Here is a 22,472-nt window from a genome sequence, read left to right on the forward strand (position 1 = left end):
TGACAACCCAATCTTTCAGAATCAATGATTTAAGCAATCCTTTTGGGGAACAACGGTCTGGTAAGTGTGCATGTTGGTCACATTTTTACAAAGTACTTTCAAACTATAATTGTAGAGTATACTAATGCTCCAGTCAAGTATCAGTGCAAAAAGAATTACAACTCTTTTTTATAAGAAGAAACTATGGCAAAAACGTGTGGAGGTGGTAATATTTCAGCCTCTTTAATTCATGGCATCATATTAACATTAGTCAATTCAATTTAAGTTAATTTGTATAGCGCTTTTTATGATACAAATCATTGCAAAGCAACTTTACAGAAAATTATGTTTCTACAATATTTAGTAGTAGCTTATAAGTGGTGATCAGTTTATGTGCAAATGACAGGAATTTAAAAAATGTATACAAGACCAAATCAACCAGACAATCAACACTATTAACAGCAATTCCAATGTGATTGCATAGTCAGTAGCAATATTTGTTAGTTCTGTATGTTGTTTTAGTCCTCTGTAAAGTGAAATCTCAAGAAAGATAGATGAGAACTCCATTACGTCTCCAAAGCAGCAGACTTTAAGGAATAGTTTCCTTTTGGGAGGCTGAAGGATTGTGTTTCTGTGTGCGCATTAAAGAGCTGTCGGTTCATCACAGGAGCTTGAAGTCATATCTCTTCAGAGGAGTGCACAGCTCATATACACGACTCTCGTCTGGCCAGTTATTCGTTTTCCATTATGGATCATTTGACAGAGAATAACTTGACAGCAGAGACTCTGGAATACCCAGTGTGCTCAGAATGGAAGGAAAACCCTGAAGGATCAGTGTTTCATCTCGCTCATATACTGCTGGTTTTGGGATTTATGGGAGGCAGCGGCTTTTATGGATTACTCTATATGTTCAGCTTTTTAACGCTGGGGTTCTTCTGTTACTCGATGTGGTCGTGGTCGGATCCCTGCACGACTGACTCGTTTTCGTGGACCTTCGCGCTTTTCGCCTTCTGTCTGGCACAAGTCGTTCATGTGTCGTACCGACTGCGCAAAGTCACTTTTGGTAAGGAGTTCCAGGATCTCTACGATTATAAGTTCAAAAAGCTTGGAGTCTCCTTAACGCATTTCGGAAAAATCGTGGAGTGCTGTGAGGGCGATGTCTATACTCTAGATAAAGACCACTGCTTCGCCGTGGAGGGAAAAACCTCCATCGACAAACTGTCAGTTCTCATCTCAGGCAGGTGAGTAAATAGACTTTCATCACTATAGAAATAATCCGCGTAATATGTTTACTATTTGTGCTTTAAAGCAAACAAGACACTCGCTTTTTCTAAAACAGGATACGAGTGACGGTGAACGGGGAGTTTTTGCACTACATCTATCCATTTCAGTTCCTGGACTCTCCAGAGTGGGATTCCCTCAGACCTTCAGAAGAAGGGGTTTTTCAGGTGAATAAATTGTGTGTTTGTGTTCGCACTGTAAGCTTTATAATGGAACAAATTCTGATATTGTCCCCAGGTCACGTTACGTGCAGATAACCGGTGCAGGTACGTGGTGTGGAGACGGAAGAAGCTCTATCTGCTGTTCGCGCAGCACCGCTACATCGCCAAGATCTTCGCGCTGCTGGTGCGCAATGACATCGCGGAGAAACTCTTCTCTCTCAACGACAAGGCTTTCGACCCCCACGGGTTCCGCTACGATCTCCGGTTACCAAACTTCTGTCACGGGCCAGAGCCAGAAATAGGGAACACAAGTGAATCCCGGCCAGTGCTGGAACAGAGTGAAACCAAACCGGCAGAAAGAGACTCGTGAGAAACGCGCGCTCCAGTTTTAGGAGCTTAGAAATTTACTAATGGCAATTAATTTTCCATTTTTTTATTATTATTATTTTTAATATTGGATAAACTTTAAGTGACCTCCTGAAATCGGTGTTTTCTTTTTTTCTTTTTTCTTTCTTTTTCTTTTTTTTTTTTTAGCCATGCTATTTTTCAACACGAGAATCTCAAAATTATTCAGAAGATGAAGTGGTTTTCAGTATGATACTCATTAAACTGTCGTCTCTCATAACCTGTATTTGTGGAAACGTTTGAATTAATAAATGAGAGGTTAACTCTAGCTACTGAAACAAGCTCTCACATGAAACATAAAGATAGTTTCATCTATCTGAATCATCAATACATCCTACTGTACATCACCTAGCCTATGAAATATCAATCTGTCTATCTGAAACATATTGCCTATGTCTGTAGTTTGTGTGCTTTAGAACAAATTGTTAACATACTTTTGAAAAATCATTCAACCAATCTTATAGAGTCACAGAAATCAAATGAAGGGGTATAGTATTTGAGAAGTGAGAAGGACATTATGAGACCAGTTTTTCTGACAGGCTTAGTGAAGTAAAATTTCCTCTCCTCTTTTGTCAAGATTGTATTGTTGAATATTTGTATTGTCCTATGCTTATCTGTGTTTTGAATAAACAGAAACCTGTGTTTCTAAACCATGCAGTTCTCATTTGGCTCAGCTGTGAGTGTGATAACAGGAGTACGTCTACTGTATCAACCTTATATTTGCAATCAAAACTTAAACCAGTGCACATTAAAGATTATCCCATCTAAGAGCTTCGACACTGACTTTTAGTGTCAGCATTTACACAATTGGCTGATAAAAAACAACAACATTTTTGCCAGGTGGAAATTGATCTTAGGGCGCTCTTGTTTAATTTATTTTTATTACAATTAAGGGTGTGTGGTGGTGGACCATGTTTTAGTGTACCTCCGTGTCAACCAAACAGACGCGCGCTCATAAATGTCTCCCTCTAGTGGAGAAGTCGCTTTAGGAGACAGAGGAGTGGCCGCTTGGTTTGTGCCCTTTTTAAGTCAATGCCTGTCATGTGGCTGGAATGCGCTCCTCACACACTGCAGCTCTCAGCTCTCAGCTCGGCTAGAACAGTCTTATCTTCTGCCTTCACATTCCTCCAGACCGAGCACGTTACACCTCGCATCGACAACATCGGTGAGTAGACACTGCTTTAATTAACAGGGCTTAATAAAGCATTTTAAAATAACCTTTTTAATTAAGCAATACCCAATATTAACACGAAGCACAAGCAGCTATATTGGAGGTCAGTGGCTGCATTTCTGGCTTGTAAATGTCTTCGAAAGTTGTGTGCGCATTTTCTGACTTCTGACAGTACGTTTACGTTGCGCTGACTGACATTTAGCCTACAACATTTATATCCAGATAGACTACTGATGTAAAAAAAAATGCTTGAAATTCAGATTTATTAGAAATGTATCAATCATTTGACATGAAACGTACACCCTTGAAATAAATGCAGCAGCTCTTCAGAACCCTTCTGGCGTCTGCTTTGCTTTTGTTTATGAATGCTGGGCTTCTAACAGTTTACTTTCTGGCCATCTCCCCATCAGCTTGAAAACTTCAGAATGTCAGACTCTTTAACCTACACAACGTCTCCACTGCCCTCCAGCGCTGGAGATTCAAATGCCACATTATGCCACGACTGGGAGCAGTCTCATCACCTGCTGTTCCACCTGGCCAACCTGAGCCTTGGTCTAGGTTTCCTCATCCCCACCACAGTAGCGCTTCATATGATCTTCCTCAGACTGCTGCTGATGACAGGTACAGAGCGCCCTCTCATGGTGCTCAACAGAATAGCGATGCGCATACTTTTGTTTGGCTAGTTATCTTAACGTAGATAAATTATCCTGAAGATTAAAATGGTCGTACACATGTACTGAAACAATTGGAATAATTGTCCTATAAGTTTTTTGTCCTATAAGTTTTGAAAGTTTGATTAAACTTAATGCATTGTATAGATTTAATTCCATAACGTTTGTTGCAGTCAGTTCCTTGACTGAATGACGTGACATTCAGCCAAGTATGGTGACCCATACTCAGAATTGGTGCTCTGCATTTAACCCATCCAAAGTGCACACACACAGCAGTGAACACACACACAAACTGTGAAAACACACCCGGAGCAGTGGGCAGCCATTTATACTGCGGGGGTTCGATGCCTTGCTCAAGGGCACCTCAGTCGTGATATTTCCAGCCTGACACTCAAACCCACAACCCCTGAGGTCAAACTCTATAACCACTAGGCCACGACTTCCCCAAAAAGTTGTTGAGCTGGGATATTAATAGATTAATGTACAGGCTACTTAAAAAAATAATGATAATTATAAGATGAGGTATTAAAACTAACACATTTTTGGTCATTGAAATAAAATTGAAATAAAAATAAAATATTAATATTATATTATAAAACAAATGAAAATTCAGAAATGTCTCGGCAACTAAATTAAATAAAAAAAAGTTGATGTTGGTGTGCTATTAATTAAAACTACAACTGAAATAAAAATAAAGATATATAAAGTAAAATAAAAGAATGTAGCAAAATTACAAAAACTTACACTAAAAATAAAACCTAAAAATATCAAAATGAAAGCTACTACATATCAAAAATATACATATATGAATAAATATTACAATAATTTTCAAATAATACTAAAATACCATGAATGAATCTGTGATTTGATTAAATATTTTGGACCTCAAGTAACAAATTATCGAAACCATTGAAATACCAGAATGACAAAAGTGTCTGAAATTACCTACCACTGAGCTGCTAGATTAGATTAATTATTATTAATCCCATAAAATAAACATGATAATAAAAGTAGTGGCAAGTATGGTCTATATCTGTTTTAAGGAAGTCTGCCCAGAATATTTTGAAAATGTAAAGGGGTGTCACAATACAAAATACAATTGTTTTTAATGCACAATTCAAATTTTTAATCTGGATTAATATTAGTGCAGTCGAATAATTAATCACAATTAATCACATTCAAAATAAAAGTTTTGTTTGCATAATATGTGTGTTCTGTCTATATTTATTATGTTTATATAAATACAAACACATAAAGTATATATTTTGAAAATATTTCCATGTATTTACATGTTTATAATTATATGAACATCATTTATATTATATATATATATATATATATATATATATATATATATATATATATATATATATATATATATATATATATATAAAACTGAAATATAAACATGCTTGTGTAGAGTAAACATACCTATTAAGCTCACCAAAATCCACAATGACACATTTTTACTGTTCAAGGTAAATATTAATATTAAATATTAAAAAAATGAATTTCTCACACAAAAATATTTAGTTTTATTTTAAATGACAAAAGCATTTCAATTAAGATATGCAGAATTAAATTAAAAAAGTCTGGCTGTGTTTAATGGGTACATTTATGTACCCTTTAAGCACACCCCTGTTCCCATTAGACTCACATCATGTTTTATAAAAATTTCTTGTTTATATTAATATAAATTTTTAAAGAATAATTATAAATATATATATTTCGGAAGGTACAAAGTCAATCAAAAAATAAATAAATAAATAAATAAATAGAACACTAAAATCAATTAACAAGGCATTGAAGTCGATCAGTTGTATATTCATATAGTGAAGTGTCATTTAAGCACATAGTCCAGGTTCAGCTAAGTAACACAAATGTAAAAAAAATCTAATGACATTTAGTAATAAAAAATTCAAATAATATTTAAAGTATGTTTATGAAGAGCTCAAAGAGAGGACACATTTTTTTTTTTTATAAATTTCATGTAATATTTATTAAAATGACAGGATTTTGCTAAATATTCTAGGTCATGTATAAGAATCATATTATATTTTAATATTTTTTACAATATTTATGAAATTATACTTTTTCTTATGATGTCACACTGAAGATGTGTGATTTTCATAGTAGTGTACCCTTTAAGCTCACCTTAAAATAATAGGAAATCTTAAAAAAATTACAGCAGTGTAAAATGACAGACCAGCAATAAACTGTCAGTTGATAATATCATGGATGTTAAACCAAAAGCCAGTAATGCCTGTGAAGTAATTTGTTAGCGTAGCACACAATATTATACAGCTATTCAGCTAACTCTGTTCTGTAGCATCTGCATTGTTGCTTAAACTATCCTTTGGATCTTATGTAATTATTTCCCACATTAAAGTTATTGTTTATAATATGCAAAAGTCTGAACATTAATCTTTTAATTTTACAATAACTAGTGAAATTTACCCAAAATAAAGAGTTGCACTTTATTTTAAAGTACGTGTACTTACATGTACTTATAGTGTACTTACAGTGTATTTATCTAAGAAAGTTCTGGTGAGACAAGGGATATGGTTAGGTTTAGGGGTAGGTTCAGGATTATTACCTAGTTATAACATAGTTATTGTAATTACGATAATAAGTACATAGTATGTACATGGGGAACAGGACTGTAAAATAAAGTGCTACCAAATAAAGGCTTAAATATCTAAAAAAAAAAATAAAATAAAAAAATAATAATAATAATAAAATGCACATTTAAAGGGCTCCTCTTTTGGTGAAAGTTTTTAGACAGCTTCTAAAATCAAATATGTGTGTTTTATAAGTGTGCTTAATGGGTACGTCAGCTTAATAGGTACATTTATGTATTTATGTATAAATAATAAATATATACAGTACACATACATATGTTACCCTGGACCACAAAACCAGTCTTAAATCTCTGGGATATATTTGACAAAAATCATTTGGATATTAAGTAAAGATCATGTTCCATGAAAATATTTTGTAAATTTCCTACTGTAAATACAGGTGCATCTCAATAAATTAGAATTTTGTGGAAAAGTTATTTTATTTCAGTAATTCAATTTAAATTGTGAAACTGTAGAATTAAATAAATTACATGCACACAGACTGAAGTAGTTTAAGTCTTTGGTTCTTTTAATTGTGACTCCCTTTACGAGGAGGGCAAGCCACAAACATGCATTGCCAAAGAAGCTGGCTGTTCACAGAGTGCTGTATCCAAGCATGTTAACAGAAAGTTGAGTGGAAGGAAAAAGTGTGAAAGAAAAAGATGTACAACCAACCGAGAGAACCGCATATGAACCGCCTTATGAGGATTGTCAAGAAAAATCGATTTAAGAATTTTAGTGAATTTCAGTTGTCGTAAGCCACTCCTGAACCACAGACAATATCTGAGGTGTCTTACTGTCTAACTATCTTAATTTCAGCTGAATTACTGAAATAAATGAACTTTTCCATGACATTCTAATTTACTGAGATGCACCTGTATATCAAAACGTAATTTGTATTGTGATATGTATTGCTAAGAACTTCTATTTTGTATACGATTAATCGTGATTAATCATTTGAAAGCACTAATAAAAATTCATATGTAGTTTTAATAAACAAACAAAACAACTACTTTAATCAGTTTTTATGTAGGGGGACTAATAACCTTGTGGTTAGTGTGCATTTATGTAGTGCAACTATGCTAGCGGTGACCTGAGTTCGAATCCCCTCTTGAGGTCCTTTGCCAAACCTGCCTTTCTCTCAACCGACTGCTTTCCTGTTTGCCCTCTTCTGCTCTATCCAATAAAGGCATGACATGCTTTCATGTTTTCATGTTGTATTGATTCATAACACTGCTTAGCTTTGTTGGATTTGAAATGCTTATCTTTATTGGATTTCAGGGTGCTCATTGTTTATAGCATGGGCCACATTATACAGATGTACATTGGATGTGATGGTGTGGAATGTGGTTTTCCTTCTGGTGAACTTCATGCATTTCTTCTTCCTGCTTTATAAACGCAGACCGGTGAGTACAGACACCAATGAGAAAGCTACATATTATTGATAGAGTCTGTTTGTATGTCCATGGCTGAGAGATGCTTAAACTGCATACAGGTAAACAGAGGTCAAATATCATGAATTGTGTTGAGGAAAAAGCTTTTGCTTTTATCATCTTTCTCCCTTTATGTCTTAATGAATGGTAATTGTAGTTTATGTACAATTTCTAGTTGTGATGGTCACCACCATAACTTTCCCATTGTGCTAAATTCAATATACCTGTTTGGCTATGTTGTTTAATTCCAGATTAAGATTGACAGGGAGCTAAAATCTTTGTACAAGCGCATGTTCGAGCCCCTGCATGTACGTGAAGCTCTGTTTCAGAGGCTCACTGGTCAGTTCTGCACCATCCAAACTTTAAAGAAGGGCCAGGTCTATGCAGCAGAAGATAAGACCTCTGTTGATGAGCGCCTCAGCATTCTTCTCAAAGGAAAGTAGGTGTTTCACTTCACTAAGAGTCCATATTTACTTTCTAGCTCTCCTATTATATGTGCATTGTTTTTGAATTTTCTGACTAAATGTATGGATTTGACAGGATGAAGGTATCATACCGTGGCCATTTCTTGCATAATATTTACACCAATGCTTTCATCGACTCTCCAGAATTCAGATCGACTCAGATGAACAGGGGTGAGAGGTTTCAGGTAATGTTTAAAGTATATTATTTAAACATATCCATTATGAATAGTTTTAATGGTGAAAAATCAGGAGTGCCCAACCCTGTTCTTGGAGATCTACTTTCCTGCAGAGTTCAGTTCCAACCCTGATATAAAACATCTCGGTTGCTTATGTTACCCTCGTTCCCTGAAGTAGGGAACAGAGATGTCACATCGGATGACCGACGAATTTGGATCTCGCTTAGAAAGACCAGTCTACTTTAAGTGTAAACTAAAAGAGCAAATGCACAATGTCATGCGATTATTGCATCCAGCTGTATCTGATCACGGCATGACTATAATTAGGCAGCAGGTGGAGTGCATATTCATGTTTTCACTGAGAAACCTGGCCGCTCAACGGTGGTACAGAATCTGTGGTGACAGGATGTGACATATCCGTTCCCTCCTTCAGGGAAAAAGGGTTACATGCGTAACCGGGACATTCGCCAAAAGGCCACAGATACTGCCCCTTCAAGACTAGCTACTGCTGCTATGGCACTACCCACTAAGTAAGACTGAAAGACACTAGGAAAACGTACTCGTACCACTTGGGACAGGAAGGTTGAGGAAGCCCCATCCTTCCCAAAGGAGGTTTCGGAAGCACATACACATATGAACAACCATTTATGTGCATATGGAAGATTAAAGGTCTTTTTAACCCTCTTGGAAAATAGCAGGAAGTCTGCCGGGGAAACACAGGCTCTGAGACGATTACATGGATTTTACACATATGGGATACAATAAGGTCTCTACATTTGAAACCCAACCCTTTACCAGTTTGCAAGCCGACACTAACCGGGCCTCTCAGTGCCACTACCAGTTTGAGGTGAGAACACGAAGGCTATAGAATCTAGTGAATGTGTGGGGATCACCCAACCCACAGCACTACAAATATCTGTCAGCGAGATGCCACGAGCCAGCGCCCAGGAGGATGCAACACTTCCAGTAGAGTGAGCTCACAACCTGAGTGGGCAGGGCACACCCTAAGCCAGATAAGCCAGGGTGATCATGCATCCACTATCTAGTGGGCCATCCTCTGCTTAGAGACGGCATTCCCCGGCCACCGTGACAGACAAAGAGCTGGTCTGAGGTACTGAATCTTTGTGTCCTGTCTACGTAGTCTCTCAATGCCTGGATGGGACAAAGCAAAGCTGGGGCTAGGTCTGCTTCCTCCAGGGGCAGCACTTGCAGACTCACCACCTGATCGCTGAACAGAGTAGTGGAACCTTGGGCACATAGTTGGGCCTACCTTAGAGTCAGCGAGGTGAAGAGGGGTTTGAGTGTAGAGTGCAACACTTACCTGGTTCCAAGTCTTGGAAGAAGGTGTGCGAGTAGGGCCTTTGACGATCCTCCGAACCACCCGCTCCTGCCTACTGGCTAGAGTGGAGGATGGATGTGGTCCGGTGTTGGTCTGTCCGTGACTCTCCGTGCCCTCTTGGGATCCAGAGACAGAGAAATCCACTCTCCTGCCAAGATTTTGGAAAACAGAGGAGGTTTTATGACACAACTGCATTGCAACCACCGGGGGGACGCCCACATACACCCTAGCTGCACTACCATCGAGAGTGGTGAGGGAGGAGGAGTTGACAGTCGGTTTCCAGCAGAAAAGTTGCCATCCACAATCTGGTAAGCCCCTTATTCACCTCCAGGAAGAATGGCACCGGGGTGGGGCGCTGAGAACCAGCGTGTGCCAACCTGACGAACCAATCATCCAACTTTGAGGGCTTAGGACACGGTGGAGGTCTCCACTTGAACCCTACCCTCATGTCCACCCAGGAAAGCATACTCATTATTTTCGAATCCGATTTAGGCATTGCTACCATCCCGGAGGACAGCAGAGCAGCTGAATCTTCCTCTCCAGAAAGCTCTGACTCACCCTCCGATGCAGTGATTGACATCCTGTCATCTGGAGGAGCACCAAAGGATCCTGCTGGTAGCTCCTTGTAGAAGGCCCAGCACATTTCATTGGCAGCTCAAGTGGTTGCGGAGTGCAAGAGGAGCAATGGGTTGGTTATACTCAGACTACCCATGATACTGCCTGAAGTAGCCCTCACATGATTACCGCCATGACGAGAACTAGATCGAGGCAGAGGCAAAAGACCTCCGCCCCTTTGAGGAAACAGAACTTGGCCAGCAACTCAGAGGTGATCATTTTCCCACATTGAGAACATGACTCATCCACAAATGGCAGATCAGCATGCTAAATGCCAAGGCATGTGAGGCAGCGATCGTGACCATCAGCCAGCAGCCTGATGTGTGCATCCCACTCGACACGGGAAACCACCACAGCTGAAGTGCTGTACCGACAACATGAAGAGCTCCCAGAGAGCGTGCTCGTTAAGTCTTCTTCTTTCAGTAGAGTAGTCAGGAGCAGAACGATGTGATAGCTTGGCTCCCAAGGCGAAAAGCTAAATATGCACTGCACCGGGTGCCTACTTATACTCACGCTGTTATCAGTGGCAGCTGGATGCAATAATCGCATGGCATTTTGCACTGACTCATTTAGTTTACACTCAAAGTAGAGTGGTTTCTCTAGCGAGATCACAATTTGTCGGTAATCTGATGTGACGTCGAGAGTGACGAACTGAAAGGGAACATATTAACAATATTTTTTACTATACTCTTTACATATTTATAATAATGTCACACTTTATTTTAAGGTCCAATTCTTGATATCAACAAACCAATCATTGCAACTTTTGCCTCAATAAACTCCTCATTTTGATATTTGGTAAGGTAGTTGTTACATTTAGGTATTGGGTAGGATTAGGCAGTGATGGAAAGAGTACTGAAAATTTTTACTTAAGTACAAGTACTGTTACATTGATGAAAAAATGCTCAATTACAAATAAAAGTAATCCTGTCAAAACAGTGCTTAAGTAAAAGTAAAATGAATTTGTTTTGGGGGTGTACTAGGACATTCTCTCATGCTTGGTGGTTTGAAAAACACATTATTTTTCACATAATTTACATTATTACAATACCTTTCTCCCCAGCTTGGCACAAATGTCTCGATTAGTTCCGGGTTTGATGAAGACCTGACTTCCGAAAAATTTTATCTGTTGTGATTGGTTAGCTGTCCCAGTGTGTTGTGATTGGTGAACAGCTCAGACAGTGTTTCAGTACTGCCCCGCCCCTTGCCAAAGCAGCAAGTTCCCTCTGTGCCGGTATAGATAAGGATGGCATCAATATTGCCATATCAATTTGATATTGTTGTGAAAAACAACGCAAACAAGCAGTTTATTGTAGTTCTTGAAACGGGATTTAAAAAAAATGAAATATCTCCCTTTGGAGTTGACTTTGAGATTTGTAACTTTGTAGATCTTTGTTATGCCCAAACATACACTCTACACACTGACTAAAATTAAAAAAGTGAAAAAGCATAATAGGACCCCATTAAGAATATCTGCTTGTTACGTCTGACATCATCCTTACGTACAAGTAAAAGTATAGCTTTAAAAATATACTTAAAAAAGTACAAGTACCCGAAAAAATGACTTAATTACAGTAACGTGAGTAGTTGTAATTCGTTACCTCCCACCACTGGGTTTAGGGATGTAGAATATGGTCATGCAGAATAAGATAAGCAACTAGTTAATAGTCATAAGTGGTCCCTATACTTTAGTGTTACCAATAATAATAATTATAATAATAATATAAATAATAATAATCATATTTCACCTTGTCAAAAAGTATCTGCTTTCTGTGCTGCTGTTCATTTGACAAATCAAACTTTAACTCTGGATTATAGGACAAGATCCTCCAGGTTGTTGTATGTGGTGAAAAGAAAATAGTTATTTTAGCAGTTGTACTGTATGTTTCTTTGTTTTATTCGTATTAGGGGTGCCATCCCAAAAAGACAATGTCAACATTTGGTCATTTTGTGGAAGAGTAGACTAATATACAGAATTTACAATTATCTGTCTTATGCACATGAATATACAGGTGACAATCACTGCTGAGGAAAACTGCAAGCTCCTTTGCTGGTCTAGAGAGCGTCTGACTTACTTCCTGGAGTCTGACACTTTTCTGAGCGAGGTGTTCAGGTACCTCATTGGTAAAGACATCACCAACAAGCTTTACTCTCTCAATGATCCAACTCTGAGTGACAAGGTAAGAAGATAACATGTGAATGAATATGACAGTTTTGATGTTATTTGGTTTTGGCAGAGTAGATCTGCTACACGCCATGGCTGCAACTGAAATAAACACAAGCACACTTTGCTGTTAGCATGTAAGACATCCTGCGGCTTGAATAGGCATACATAAATCCCTTAGCAGATATAACCAATCAGAGGTGGAGGGTCTCAACAGACAATTTAAATGTTGAGCAAGCAGACTAATTGGATGCAGAATCTCGCCAGTCAGGACAGGACATATTTCAGCGGGGATTTATAAACTAAATTGTCTGGGGTTTGGCTATGTTTTCTTATTGCATTCATTCTTGCTGAAGGTAAAGACTATAAAGCTATTTGAGCAATATCCTGCAGGTATTGTACATAGTCGCTCAATAATGTCAAAAGGAAAACAAAGCCAAAAACGTGTAAATTTTAGGCAATTTAGAAATTTCAGCCAGGACTAGATATGTTTGTAGAACAATATATAATTTATGGCTACATATATATTTCTTTACAAAGCTAAATTCAGAATTATTTTTAACTAAAATTATGGTGATTGAACCATAGGCTGTAAAGAAAATGGACCGTCAGCCAAGTCTATGTTCTCAGCTGTCTATGATGCAGATGAGGAACAGCATGGCTAGCACCAGTGACACAGACGATGTGCTCAACCAAATCCTGAGAGGCGGGTCAACTGGGTCATCACTCCGTAAGTCTATAGTCTTTTCTTGAGCTACATTATCTTTCACTGGTCAGTCAGTGCTAAGCTCTATTTCAAGCACTAACCACAATTTACACAATAAGCCATGCATGATCCAATATTAGACTCTACAAATGCTGAAATAAACCAAAACACACATCTCACTCTTTTCTGTCACTCCTAACATTATTTAAAATGTCAAGACATGTCTAATTTGCATTCTTCATCTCTTCTGAACTCCATCTGTCCTGTGTGAGTTGCTAATAGGGTACTACATTTGTGGAATTGCACAATACATTGGTGTGATTTTAAATTATTAATATTGGGCGTGTCCCTGATGTTCTCTCCTCCTGTTCCTTCTCTAGCTGTGACCTCAGATCGGGCCTGATGGGGTGTAAGATGGTTTCTTTTTTTCTCACTATCTTTCTCTTCCTCAACCCCAACAAAAATCGTCATTTTGAATATAACCACAAAGTAGATTAACTCCCTTCTAGTGCTAAAAAAGTGACTTCTGATAACCAGACATGTTATGAAGTTAACCTTTAACATCCAAAAAACTGCATTTGATGAGTTTGTCCATAACTTTCATTCCATAAAACATGTTGTCATACAATGTTCAACTAAGTTTATCAGATCAACATAAAGTATGAGCACTACACTGCACTGTATATTTTATGTACACCGATCAGCCAAAACATTTTAAACTGCCTGCCTAATATCAGGTAAGTCCCCCCATGCTGCCAAAACAGCTCAGATGCATAGAGGCATGGACTACACAAGACCTCTAAATCTGTCCTGTGGTACTTAATCATGGATAGCAAACTCTCTTTTGAAACTCAAATAAATAATATCATGCGGACTGCATATTTCCACTTGCATAATATTAACCGTCTCCGTCCCTTTCTCTCAACCAATAATACAGCAGTTCTTGTTCACGCTCTAATCACCTTACGACTACTTTAATGCCCCTTTCACAGGTGTTCCCTCTTAAATACTACGTAAGTTCTTTCTAGAACACCCTCTACTGAGCAAGTTTCTCCAGTTCTTCAGCAGTTGCACTGGCTTTCAGTAAAGTATTGAGTTGAATTCAAGATCTTGCTACTTACTTACAAGGCACTTCATAATCTTGCACCCCAATACCTTACTCAACTTCTTCATTTTTACATCCCTTCACGTGCTCTCAGATCCTCATCTTCAATTTCTCTTTTGGGACCTCGGATTCGATTAACTACTAAGGGTAGTTATGCTGCCCCCCGTCTATGGAACTCCCTTCCCCCTGATATTTGCAACAGGCTTTTTTCTCTTAAAACATATATTTTTATACAGGCTTTCTTATAATCTTTAATTGAGTCTTTACTGCACTTTATCTGTATATGTGGAGTGTTTTTTTTCTTCTTTTTTTTGTGTAGTGATTTTTTAATTTTTTTATTTTAATTTGCTTGTTTGTGAGGTGACGTTGGGTGTTTTTAAATGTGGCGTTAAATAAAATGCATTATTATTATTATTATTATTATTATTATTATTATTATTATTATTATTATTATATAAATGGATCTGGCACATTAGCCAGATCCTTTAAGTCCTGCCAGTTGCAAGGTTAGGCCACCTTGCTGGGTTTGTTGGTCTAGCACACCCCTCAAGTTGTTTTTTGTACCCTCTGTCCAGACAAAAACGGTAATGAATGGTTACAGTTATATTTCCACTTGACCTTGGTTTGGCACAGCAAACTCTTTATTTCTCTATCAATTAGATCACATGGGGCAGTTTCGGCCTAATGGAAAGAGAGTCATACATGTAACTTGAAGGTCACAGGTTCGAGTCTCAAGTCAGGCAGAAATGATCAATTTGGGGGTGTGAATAACTAGTGCTCTCTCCACCCTCAATACCACGACTGAGATGAGACCCTTGAGCAAGGCACCATAACCCCAACTTCTCCCTGGGCACCACCGCATTGGCTGCCCACTGCTCTGGGTGTGTGTGCATTCATTGCTGTGTGTGTTCACTTTGATGGGTTTAATGTAAGCACAACTTCATGGAACGGGACACCATACTTGGCCAAGTTACTTCACTTCACTTGACATGATTTCAAACCTTTCTCGGCCAGGATGTGGACTGGTTACTTGTTTGTTGTCTGGCTACCAGTTTCACTTAATAGCTGGCCAAGCACGCTTTTTGTGTAGAGTAAATGCTATTTGAGCTATAATTAAAATATATGAAAATTCTCCATAATGTGGTCACTATTTACATCTCATACTGGGAACACTTGGATTACCAAGGCGATGACTAATGCATTTGTATTACATTCCAAAGTGCTCTTTTATCAAACCCACAATGAAAAATGAAACCATATCTGGCTTGCCTGGAACAGCAAGGAATGGAATGATTAAGCGACAAAAACAGTTTTGCCTAATGGTCTAGCCTTCTCTCCCCATGTGCATCAATGAAACCCGGATTCCAGTGCACCAGTTATCCTTCCTTGCAGCACTTTTGTTATGTACTATCCACTGCATACCGGGACACCCCACAAGACTTGGTCATCCAAAGAGGCTCTTGCTGCAGACTTGCACTTGCACTCTCTGACAGGTTGTTTATTACTATACACATTTTTTAAATACTTTTTAATAAAATATATATAAAATAAAAAAACGAATAAGAAATAAAATACTGCTGCAAAGTTCTCCACTAAATAAAATACTCTCAGTCTCAAACCAATATCACATAATAAAATATAATGAAAAATATAAATAAATAACTATGATTACAGTGCAGCAATAACAATCCCAGCTTGTAGGCCTGCGTCACCAGAACCGTGCTGAGTGCCTACTACTGTAGGTGACAGGGAGACCACCGACAGACCAGGCTCTTGTCTTCATTACAACAATATCTATACTTCATGTTGAAAATAGACTATGTTTGACAGGTGCAATATTTGAAAATCGATAATTATTAATTAATTTTTTTAAATTACATTTATATCTGAATTTATGTCAACCTATAGACTTTCAAACATCAAAGTGTCATGAATTATTATGTATTTGTGTACAAAATGACATATAAACATATTTTCCTATTCTATTTTGCCTGGAAACGCTTCCAACACGCTTGCAGGTCGCGTGACCCCTCATTTACACTGAACACGTGTGCGGCGCATTACGGCTGCGACACGGCTACTGGAGCTGATCGCGCCCATTCTAGTCAATGATTATGTTTACACCGGCCGCGACGCGGCGTGTTTCAGAAGCTTACCAGAAGCGGCTCTCCGCGCAGCTTCGCTAATTATAGGTGCCTAGTCTATTTTTGATGGACGCGCATCCAAGTCGCACCGGAAATACAAAATAAAAGTAAAAAATCCCTGTCAATTTCAAAATAAACACCCTGTGCAGACTCCCAAACGTATTGCATGTATATTGGCAATATATCCTTGGTAGGAGACAAGAAATGGACGACGAGAGATTCATTCTGGAATCAGAAAAACACGTCGGACATGCAAATCACGTGGTCTCACGCATCCAGTCGCTCCGCTTCTGATATGCTCCCAGTGTGAGTTGGCACCGCGTGGAGGATGGAATAAAACCTTGTCGCAGCCGTGATGCACCACACACATGTTCAGTGTAAATGAGGGGTTAAAAATAGGCGTCGGTTCTATTTCTAGCATGCACGCATTTTCCGTGAACCTGCAAGCGCTGCCCCTGGAGGAGGCAGACCCAGCCCTGGCTTTGCTCTGTACCGTCCGAGCATTGAGATGCTACGTGGACTGGACACAAAGCTTCAGGACCTCAGACCAGCTCTTTGTCTGTTACGGAGGCTGGCAGAAGGGTGTGCCCTGCCCATTCAGGTTGCGAGCTCACTCAACTAGAAGTGTTGCATCCTCCTGGGCGCTGGCTTGTGGCACCTCGCTGACAGATATCTGTAGAGCTGCGGGCTGGGCGACCCCTAACATGTTCTCTAGGTTCTATAGCCTTCGTGTAGAGACGATATCCTCTTGTGTTCTGACCTCAAATGAGTAGTGGCACTGAGAGGCCCCAGTTAGTGTCGGCTTGCTTAAACTGCTCCTGAGTGTCCGTACTATAGACCCTGTTGAGATCCTCCATCACCCTAGGCAGCTGGATGTGGTGGAACATCCAACACCAGGCCTTCATGATGAATCTGTGAGAACCATATGGTTCCATATTGAGACCTTAGCGGTACTCATATGTGTATAATCCATGTTTATAGTGTATAGCCTTAGAGCCCCGGCAGACTTCTGCCTTCCCAAGATGGTCTTTAATTACCTCGAATTTCTCCATATACACCTAAACGGATGCTATATGTGTATTTGCTCCCGAGACCTCCTGCGGGAAGGGTGGGGCTTCCGCAGCATCCCTGTTCCAAGTGGAACGGGTATGTTTTCCCAGTGTTATCCAATCTCACCCTGTGAGGTAGTGCTTTGACAATGGTGAGCGGAACTACTTGCTCCAATCCCCGGGCTACACCTAATAGGGGCGCAGGGGCTCACACAGGGCACTGGAAGGGGCAACACCCATGGCACTTTTGTAGGGATCCCATTTTGCGTTGGTCACATGTCCCGTCGCCATGGTTGCTATACTGCCACTGAGCTGCCAGGTCTCCGGCTCGGCTCCTCAGCGAAAACCTGGTATGCATTGCACCTGCTGCCCTCTTATACTCATGCTGTGATCAGCGGCAGCTGGATACAATAATTGCATGCCAATGTGCATTGGCTCGTTTAGTTTACACTCAAAGTAGATTGGTCCATCAAAGCAATATCTCATTTTGCATCGGTCACCGACGTGGTGTCTCCATTCCCTCCTTCATGGAATGAGGGTTACCATACGTAACCGAGACGTTTCCATTTGTAAGTATGTTTTAGGGCGTGGAGGCGGGTTTGTTTTGATACATTTGAGTTAGATTTTGATCTCTTTAGATAGAGGGTGATTTTACTGTGGAATAACCGTGTGAATAACTTTACTAGTTGGCTAACTGTGAAAGCTCTGAAAGAATTTGGATTTAGCTCGGTGATGAAATAAACAGCTGTACAGTTACCCAGCACTGAGCTATAAGGGTTTCTACGATATGAATCTCCTCGCATTCTCCTCGCATGTACAGACCCAGTGTACAACACAGCTGCAGAAGGTGTGTTCCATTTTTGTTCGTTGATTTATCATGGATGAGTCTTGGGGTTTGTGTGGGTGGAGAAAGGATGCATTTAAGCATTTAAGTCTCCACAGATTGGTGTGTTGCCCTATGACCGGAAGAGCTCTCCTTCTAAGGTGGGTAAACTGTCTATTTTGATGTAGGGAGAGTCTTCTGGAGTAATTTAAGTTGCACACAGGAAGATGTTCTTCTCCGTTGAGGTGATGGCCCTGTTAATTTCTATCCCTGTAAACAATTGGCCTGTTTTAACAATATTAATAGAGAGGGCTAAACTGGACTTACTAAATAAGCATTCCTTCAGGCAGTTTGGTGGATGGGATGATGAGTTCTCTGTAGCCTGTAGGGCAACCAGTTGATCCATCTCCTCTGCTCCATGTATTCTGCAGGATGATTGTCTGAATTTTTTTATTTCTGTGGTGAAGTCTGTGTTTTTGCTTTTTAGTCCGAAAGCAGATGACTTCAGGCCTTGGATATTCCAAAATGATATGATACATGCTTTGTTATCCATGGGAGGTTACTTTTGTTGGCAGGTTCTGACCTAGGACAGTATGTGTGAGCAGATTAGGTTTAGCATCTGGTGAATGTCTTTCAGCTCAGTTGCTAGGACTTGTGTGAGTGCTGGTTTGGGGTTTCTGCTTACTGTCTGGGCATAGCTGAGGTTGCCAGGGCTTTGATCAAGTGCTGTATGAGGATGCTTTGTTTTTAAGGGGGTCTTTAGCCTGCTTCTGATGCAGTGCAGTTCTTTCCCTGTCTGGTTGGCTTCTGCCTAGCTTTGCTGCTTCTGGGACTGGTGTAGATGCTATGGTTAATTGCAACATCTTTTAGTGTCTTTGCAAAGGCAGGAACAGTTGCTCTGAACAGGTGGACGTGGTCGTAGAGGCATGTGAGGTCCAGGGAGCTGTGATGTGCCAGGTGTACATGAGGTTGGGGTGGACAGGGTCTACACAGGTTTGCATTCACCCTCTGGATTGTATCTGAGTGGGAATCCTTTCATGGTAGTAGTGTGGAGATGGTGATTTTTGCACTTGGAAAGATGGTTGTGGCTTTTTCAAACACCCTCTGTAGTGTTGTTGCAACTCTTTCCTGTTGTGTTCTCAGGTCGTTTGTTGCTTGGGACAATTAGCATCAGGTGGTGGCCAATGAAGATTGGTGTGTACCACACGTGCTTCAGACTAATTACCATGACACAGTGTCTTGTTCCCCTTCTCAGGGAACCAAGGTTACATATGTATACAGAACGTTTTTCAGCAAAGTATTGATCATGTATATCAGCGGTTCTCAATTCCAGTCTTCACGCCCCACTGCTCTGCACATTTTGTACGTTTCTCTTATTGCTTCAGATGTTTGTTCTATTCGAACATAGACACCCTGCGAAGTGGACATCACAGGATATTCCGCCATGATTCCAGTTCGAAGCAAGCATACATTTTCCATTCAAAGTGCATTGAAGTGTCCGAGATGTGAATGTAAATTGTATTGATTTACAGAGGTAAATGATGTCACACTTGTCCATGTGTGCAGATGGACGTTGTGCAACGCAAATCCGTGAATGAATGTTCTGAAGTGAAGCAAACTTCAACAGATTTCCCCTGCTCAGGGAGTAGGGAGCAGTAAACACTGTGTAGAGACCATGTCAATCGGAACACATTTCATGCACGGAGCTCACTTCTAATGAGCTGATTATCTGAATCAGGTGTGTTAACAAAGAGAGACATACAATGTGTGCAGAGCAGTGGTGCGCGAGGACTGGAATTGAGAACCGCTGATGTAGATAATTCAGAGGCCTTAGAAATTGTGTATTTATGAAATTGTGTAATTATGATACAACAGGATTTAAACATCTTGCAGATCTTTAAAGGGCTATGCACACTAAAGTACTGCCGATTAATGCATGTCAGATATTAATCAATAAAAACACTTATTTCACTTCTTATATACTGCGGTCACATTAGACTTTGGACATGCAAAATTTCATTGAGTACAGCCATAATATGGCAATGTAAGTCTCTATTGTATAAAAAAAAGAAAAATCAGCATATAAGAAATAATTACCTACAGCTTTGAAGTGACACACCTAATTCGATGTCTTCACTTCAAATCAATTCAGAATGCAAAATTAAAACTTTGTAATGCAGTGAAATTTGTATGATCTTGAGTTTCCAGCATGCATAGTAATGGAAATGAATGGAAACAAAAGTGTAGTGTGACCGATCCTTCAGACACAAGACTCAAACGTTGATTTCCAGCCCACACTTTTTGGATACTGCTAATTTTATATAACATGCACAGAGTGTATATAACAAATTTGCATTGTTTATTGTTCGTGTGATTTTATTTACATTATCAACAGTACTGCTGAGCTGTAGAAACCATTAATAATGTCAAGAGAATGATAGAAAATTGTGTCTCCATATGACATAAATAAAACAATATACCTAAATCTTAATGTGTAACTACATACTGTTATTGTGAAAGACATTTTATATATATATATATATATATATATATATATATATATAAATCCAACAACATTATTTCAGACTTTGACGATTTGTTTTTTTGTTTGTTTGTTTGTTTCCTCCAGAGAAAAATCCTCTGACAAAAGCATCCACGACTATGAAGCCAATTGAAGAAGGAATGGAAGATGATGTGTTTGAACTTGAATCTCCCACTACCTCCCAGAACATTTCCAAGACCCCCAGGGAAGACATTTAAAATGTTTTTTTATCACCTCATGGTCTTCAGGCTTCTGTGTTTCACTTTGTGTTCTATAACAAAATAATGTCAAATTAATTGAACAGGAAAATAATTCAGACTCCCCCTCAGAGATATGAGAGTTGATTTAGTGTTACAAATTTAACTTTTAAATAAATTTGGAAACCATCTCATATAATAGTTTATTTCTTGTTTAGTAGAATCTGTATAAAGAAAGGATTTTAATTGTATGCATTTGAAGACATTTCCTTTTTTATTATTATTCTTTTATTTTTATTTTGAATTTGGTTAACTGTGCTAATCCTGTGTAAAACAAAACTGATTGCTTATTATCCTTCAGTAAAACTGGTATATCTGATACAGAGTTCATACATATACCATGTCCATTTCCTTGCATGTTCCTGTTTTTTAAATCATGTTTTCTTGTGTGATATGTTAACAGCTAGTGATATATTAAAATTAATTGTATTATTATTATTACACAGGTTATTACAGGGTTAAGCTATGATGAAGTGAACACTGGATTTATTGAATGTCTTGTTGAAGCATTTCCATTTCTTCTGAATGCTTTTTTTCTTTTCTTTTCTTTTCTTTTCTTTTCTAGTGTGTTTAAAGTCATACTGATACTTGAAGTCACTTTTTTAGATTAAAGTTTGGCACTACAGATATGTGTTTCTTCCCTACTGTGTTTCATTAGTTTCTTTCTAACCTAACAATGACTGTGCTTAATATTTAATGATTCACTTCAATGATTCACAAATCACTCAAGGAGTAGAAAAAAAAGAAGAAAAAAAACATTGCTGAAAGATTACATAATAATTAAGGGGGAACACTGCCTATTATATAATATTTAATCTCAGGAGATGACTTCTTAATTGTTCTTATTTTAAGAAAATATAAATGTTACATACAGTCAATTTTTTCTGAGGCCTATTGATGAAGATCAGTCTCACATGATTCAGATATCATAACTTCAGTGTACACTGTGCTGTCAAAATGTTTATCTCGAAAGCCTGGCTTTGGAGTGCCTGGCAAATGTATATATGTAAATGTTTTCGAAATGAAAACTAACTAGCTAACCTTCTCCAAAGCCAAAGAGCTTTAACTTCAAGGTCTCTGTCTCTGTTGAACTTTGTTAGCATGTATATCACCATGGTATGGTGTGCACTTTTGTTCCAGGCGACTTTGTGCCTATGGAGATCCAATAAGGTCTCACGGGAGTATGTAAATTCCCAAATCATGGTAAGTTTCATTTGGTTTATCTAGCCATATATTATAATTATATAACATATGGGCTTCTGGGAGGTACTTTTTTTATCATTATATTGAGTTATACCAGCTGTTCATAATCCTGTTCCTAGAAGTTTACTTTACTTATAGGGGACTTATTATGCCCCTTTTTACA

The 22,472-nt window shown here is 38.7% G+C and overlaps 2 protein-coding genes across 3 annotated transcripts; both read left to right on the top strand.

The window, feature by feature from the left end:
• The first annotated feature begins 397 nt into the window (after positions 1–397).
• Positions 398–2,476, top strand: popdc3 (popeye domain containing 3). The gene is made up of 3 exons (XM_052578432.1): positions 398–1,220; positions 1,319–1,427; positions 1,498–2,476. The coding sequence occupies exons 1-3, from the start codon at positions 727–729 to the stop codon at positions 1,789–1,791; spliced, it is 897 nt and encodes a 298-aa protein (XP_052434392.1). The 5' UTR covers positions 398–726; the 3' UTR covers positions 1,792–2,476.
• A 326-nt stretch (positions 2,477–2,802) lies between these two features.
• On the top strand, positions 2,803–21,731 carry bves (blood vessel epicardial substance). 2 transcript variants are annotated; one of them, XM_052578430.1, is made up of 8 exons: positions 2,803–2,991; positions 3,408–3,618; positions 7,571–7,695; positions 7,974–8,161; positions 8,263–8,371; positions 12,329–12,496; positions 13,069–13,210; positions 20,937–21,731. In XM_052578430.1, the coding sequence occupies exons 2-8, from the start codon at positions 3,423–3,425 to the stop codon at positions 21,065–21,067; spliced, it is 1,059 nt and encodes a 352-aa protein (XP_052434390.1). In that variant the 5' UTR covers positions 2,803–2,991; positions 3,408–3,422; the 3' UTR covers positions 21,068–21,731. The 2 variants fall into 2 exon arrangements, with proteins under 2 accessions (XP_052434390.1, XP_052434391.1); XM_052578431.1 differs by lacking the exon at positions 20,937–21,731 and adding an exon at positions 13,567–13,595.
• The last annotated feature ends 741 nt before the right edge of the window (positions 21,732–22,472 follow it).

Source organism: Carassius gibelio, chromosome B16 (genome assembly GCF_023724105.1).
Source record: "Carassius gibelio isolate Cgi1373 ecotype wild population from Czech Republic chromosome B16, carGib1.2-hapl.c, whole genome shotgun sequence".
Classification (NCBI taxonomy): domain Eukaryota; kingdom Metazoa; phylum Chordata; class Actinopteri; order Cypriniformes; family Cyprinidae; genus Carassius; species Carassius gibelio.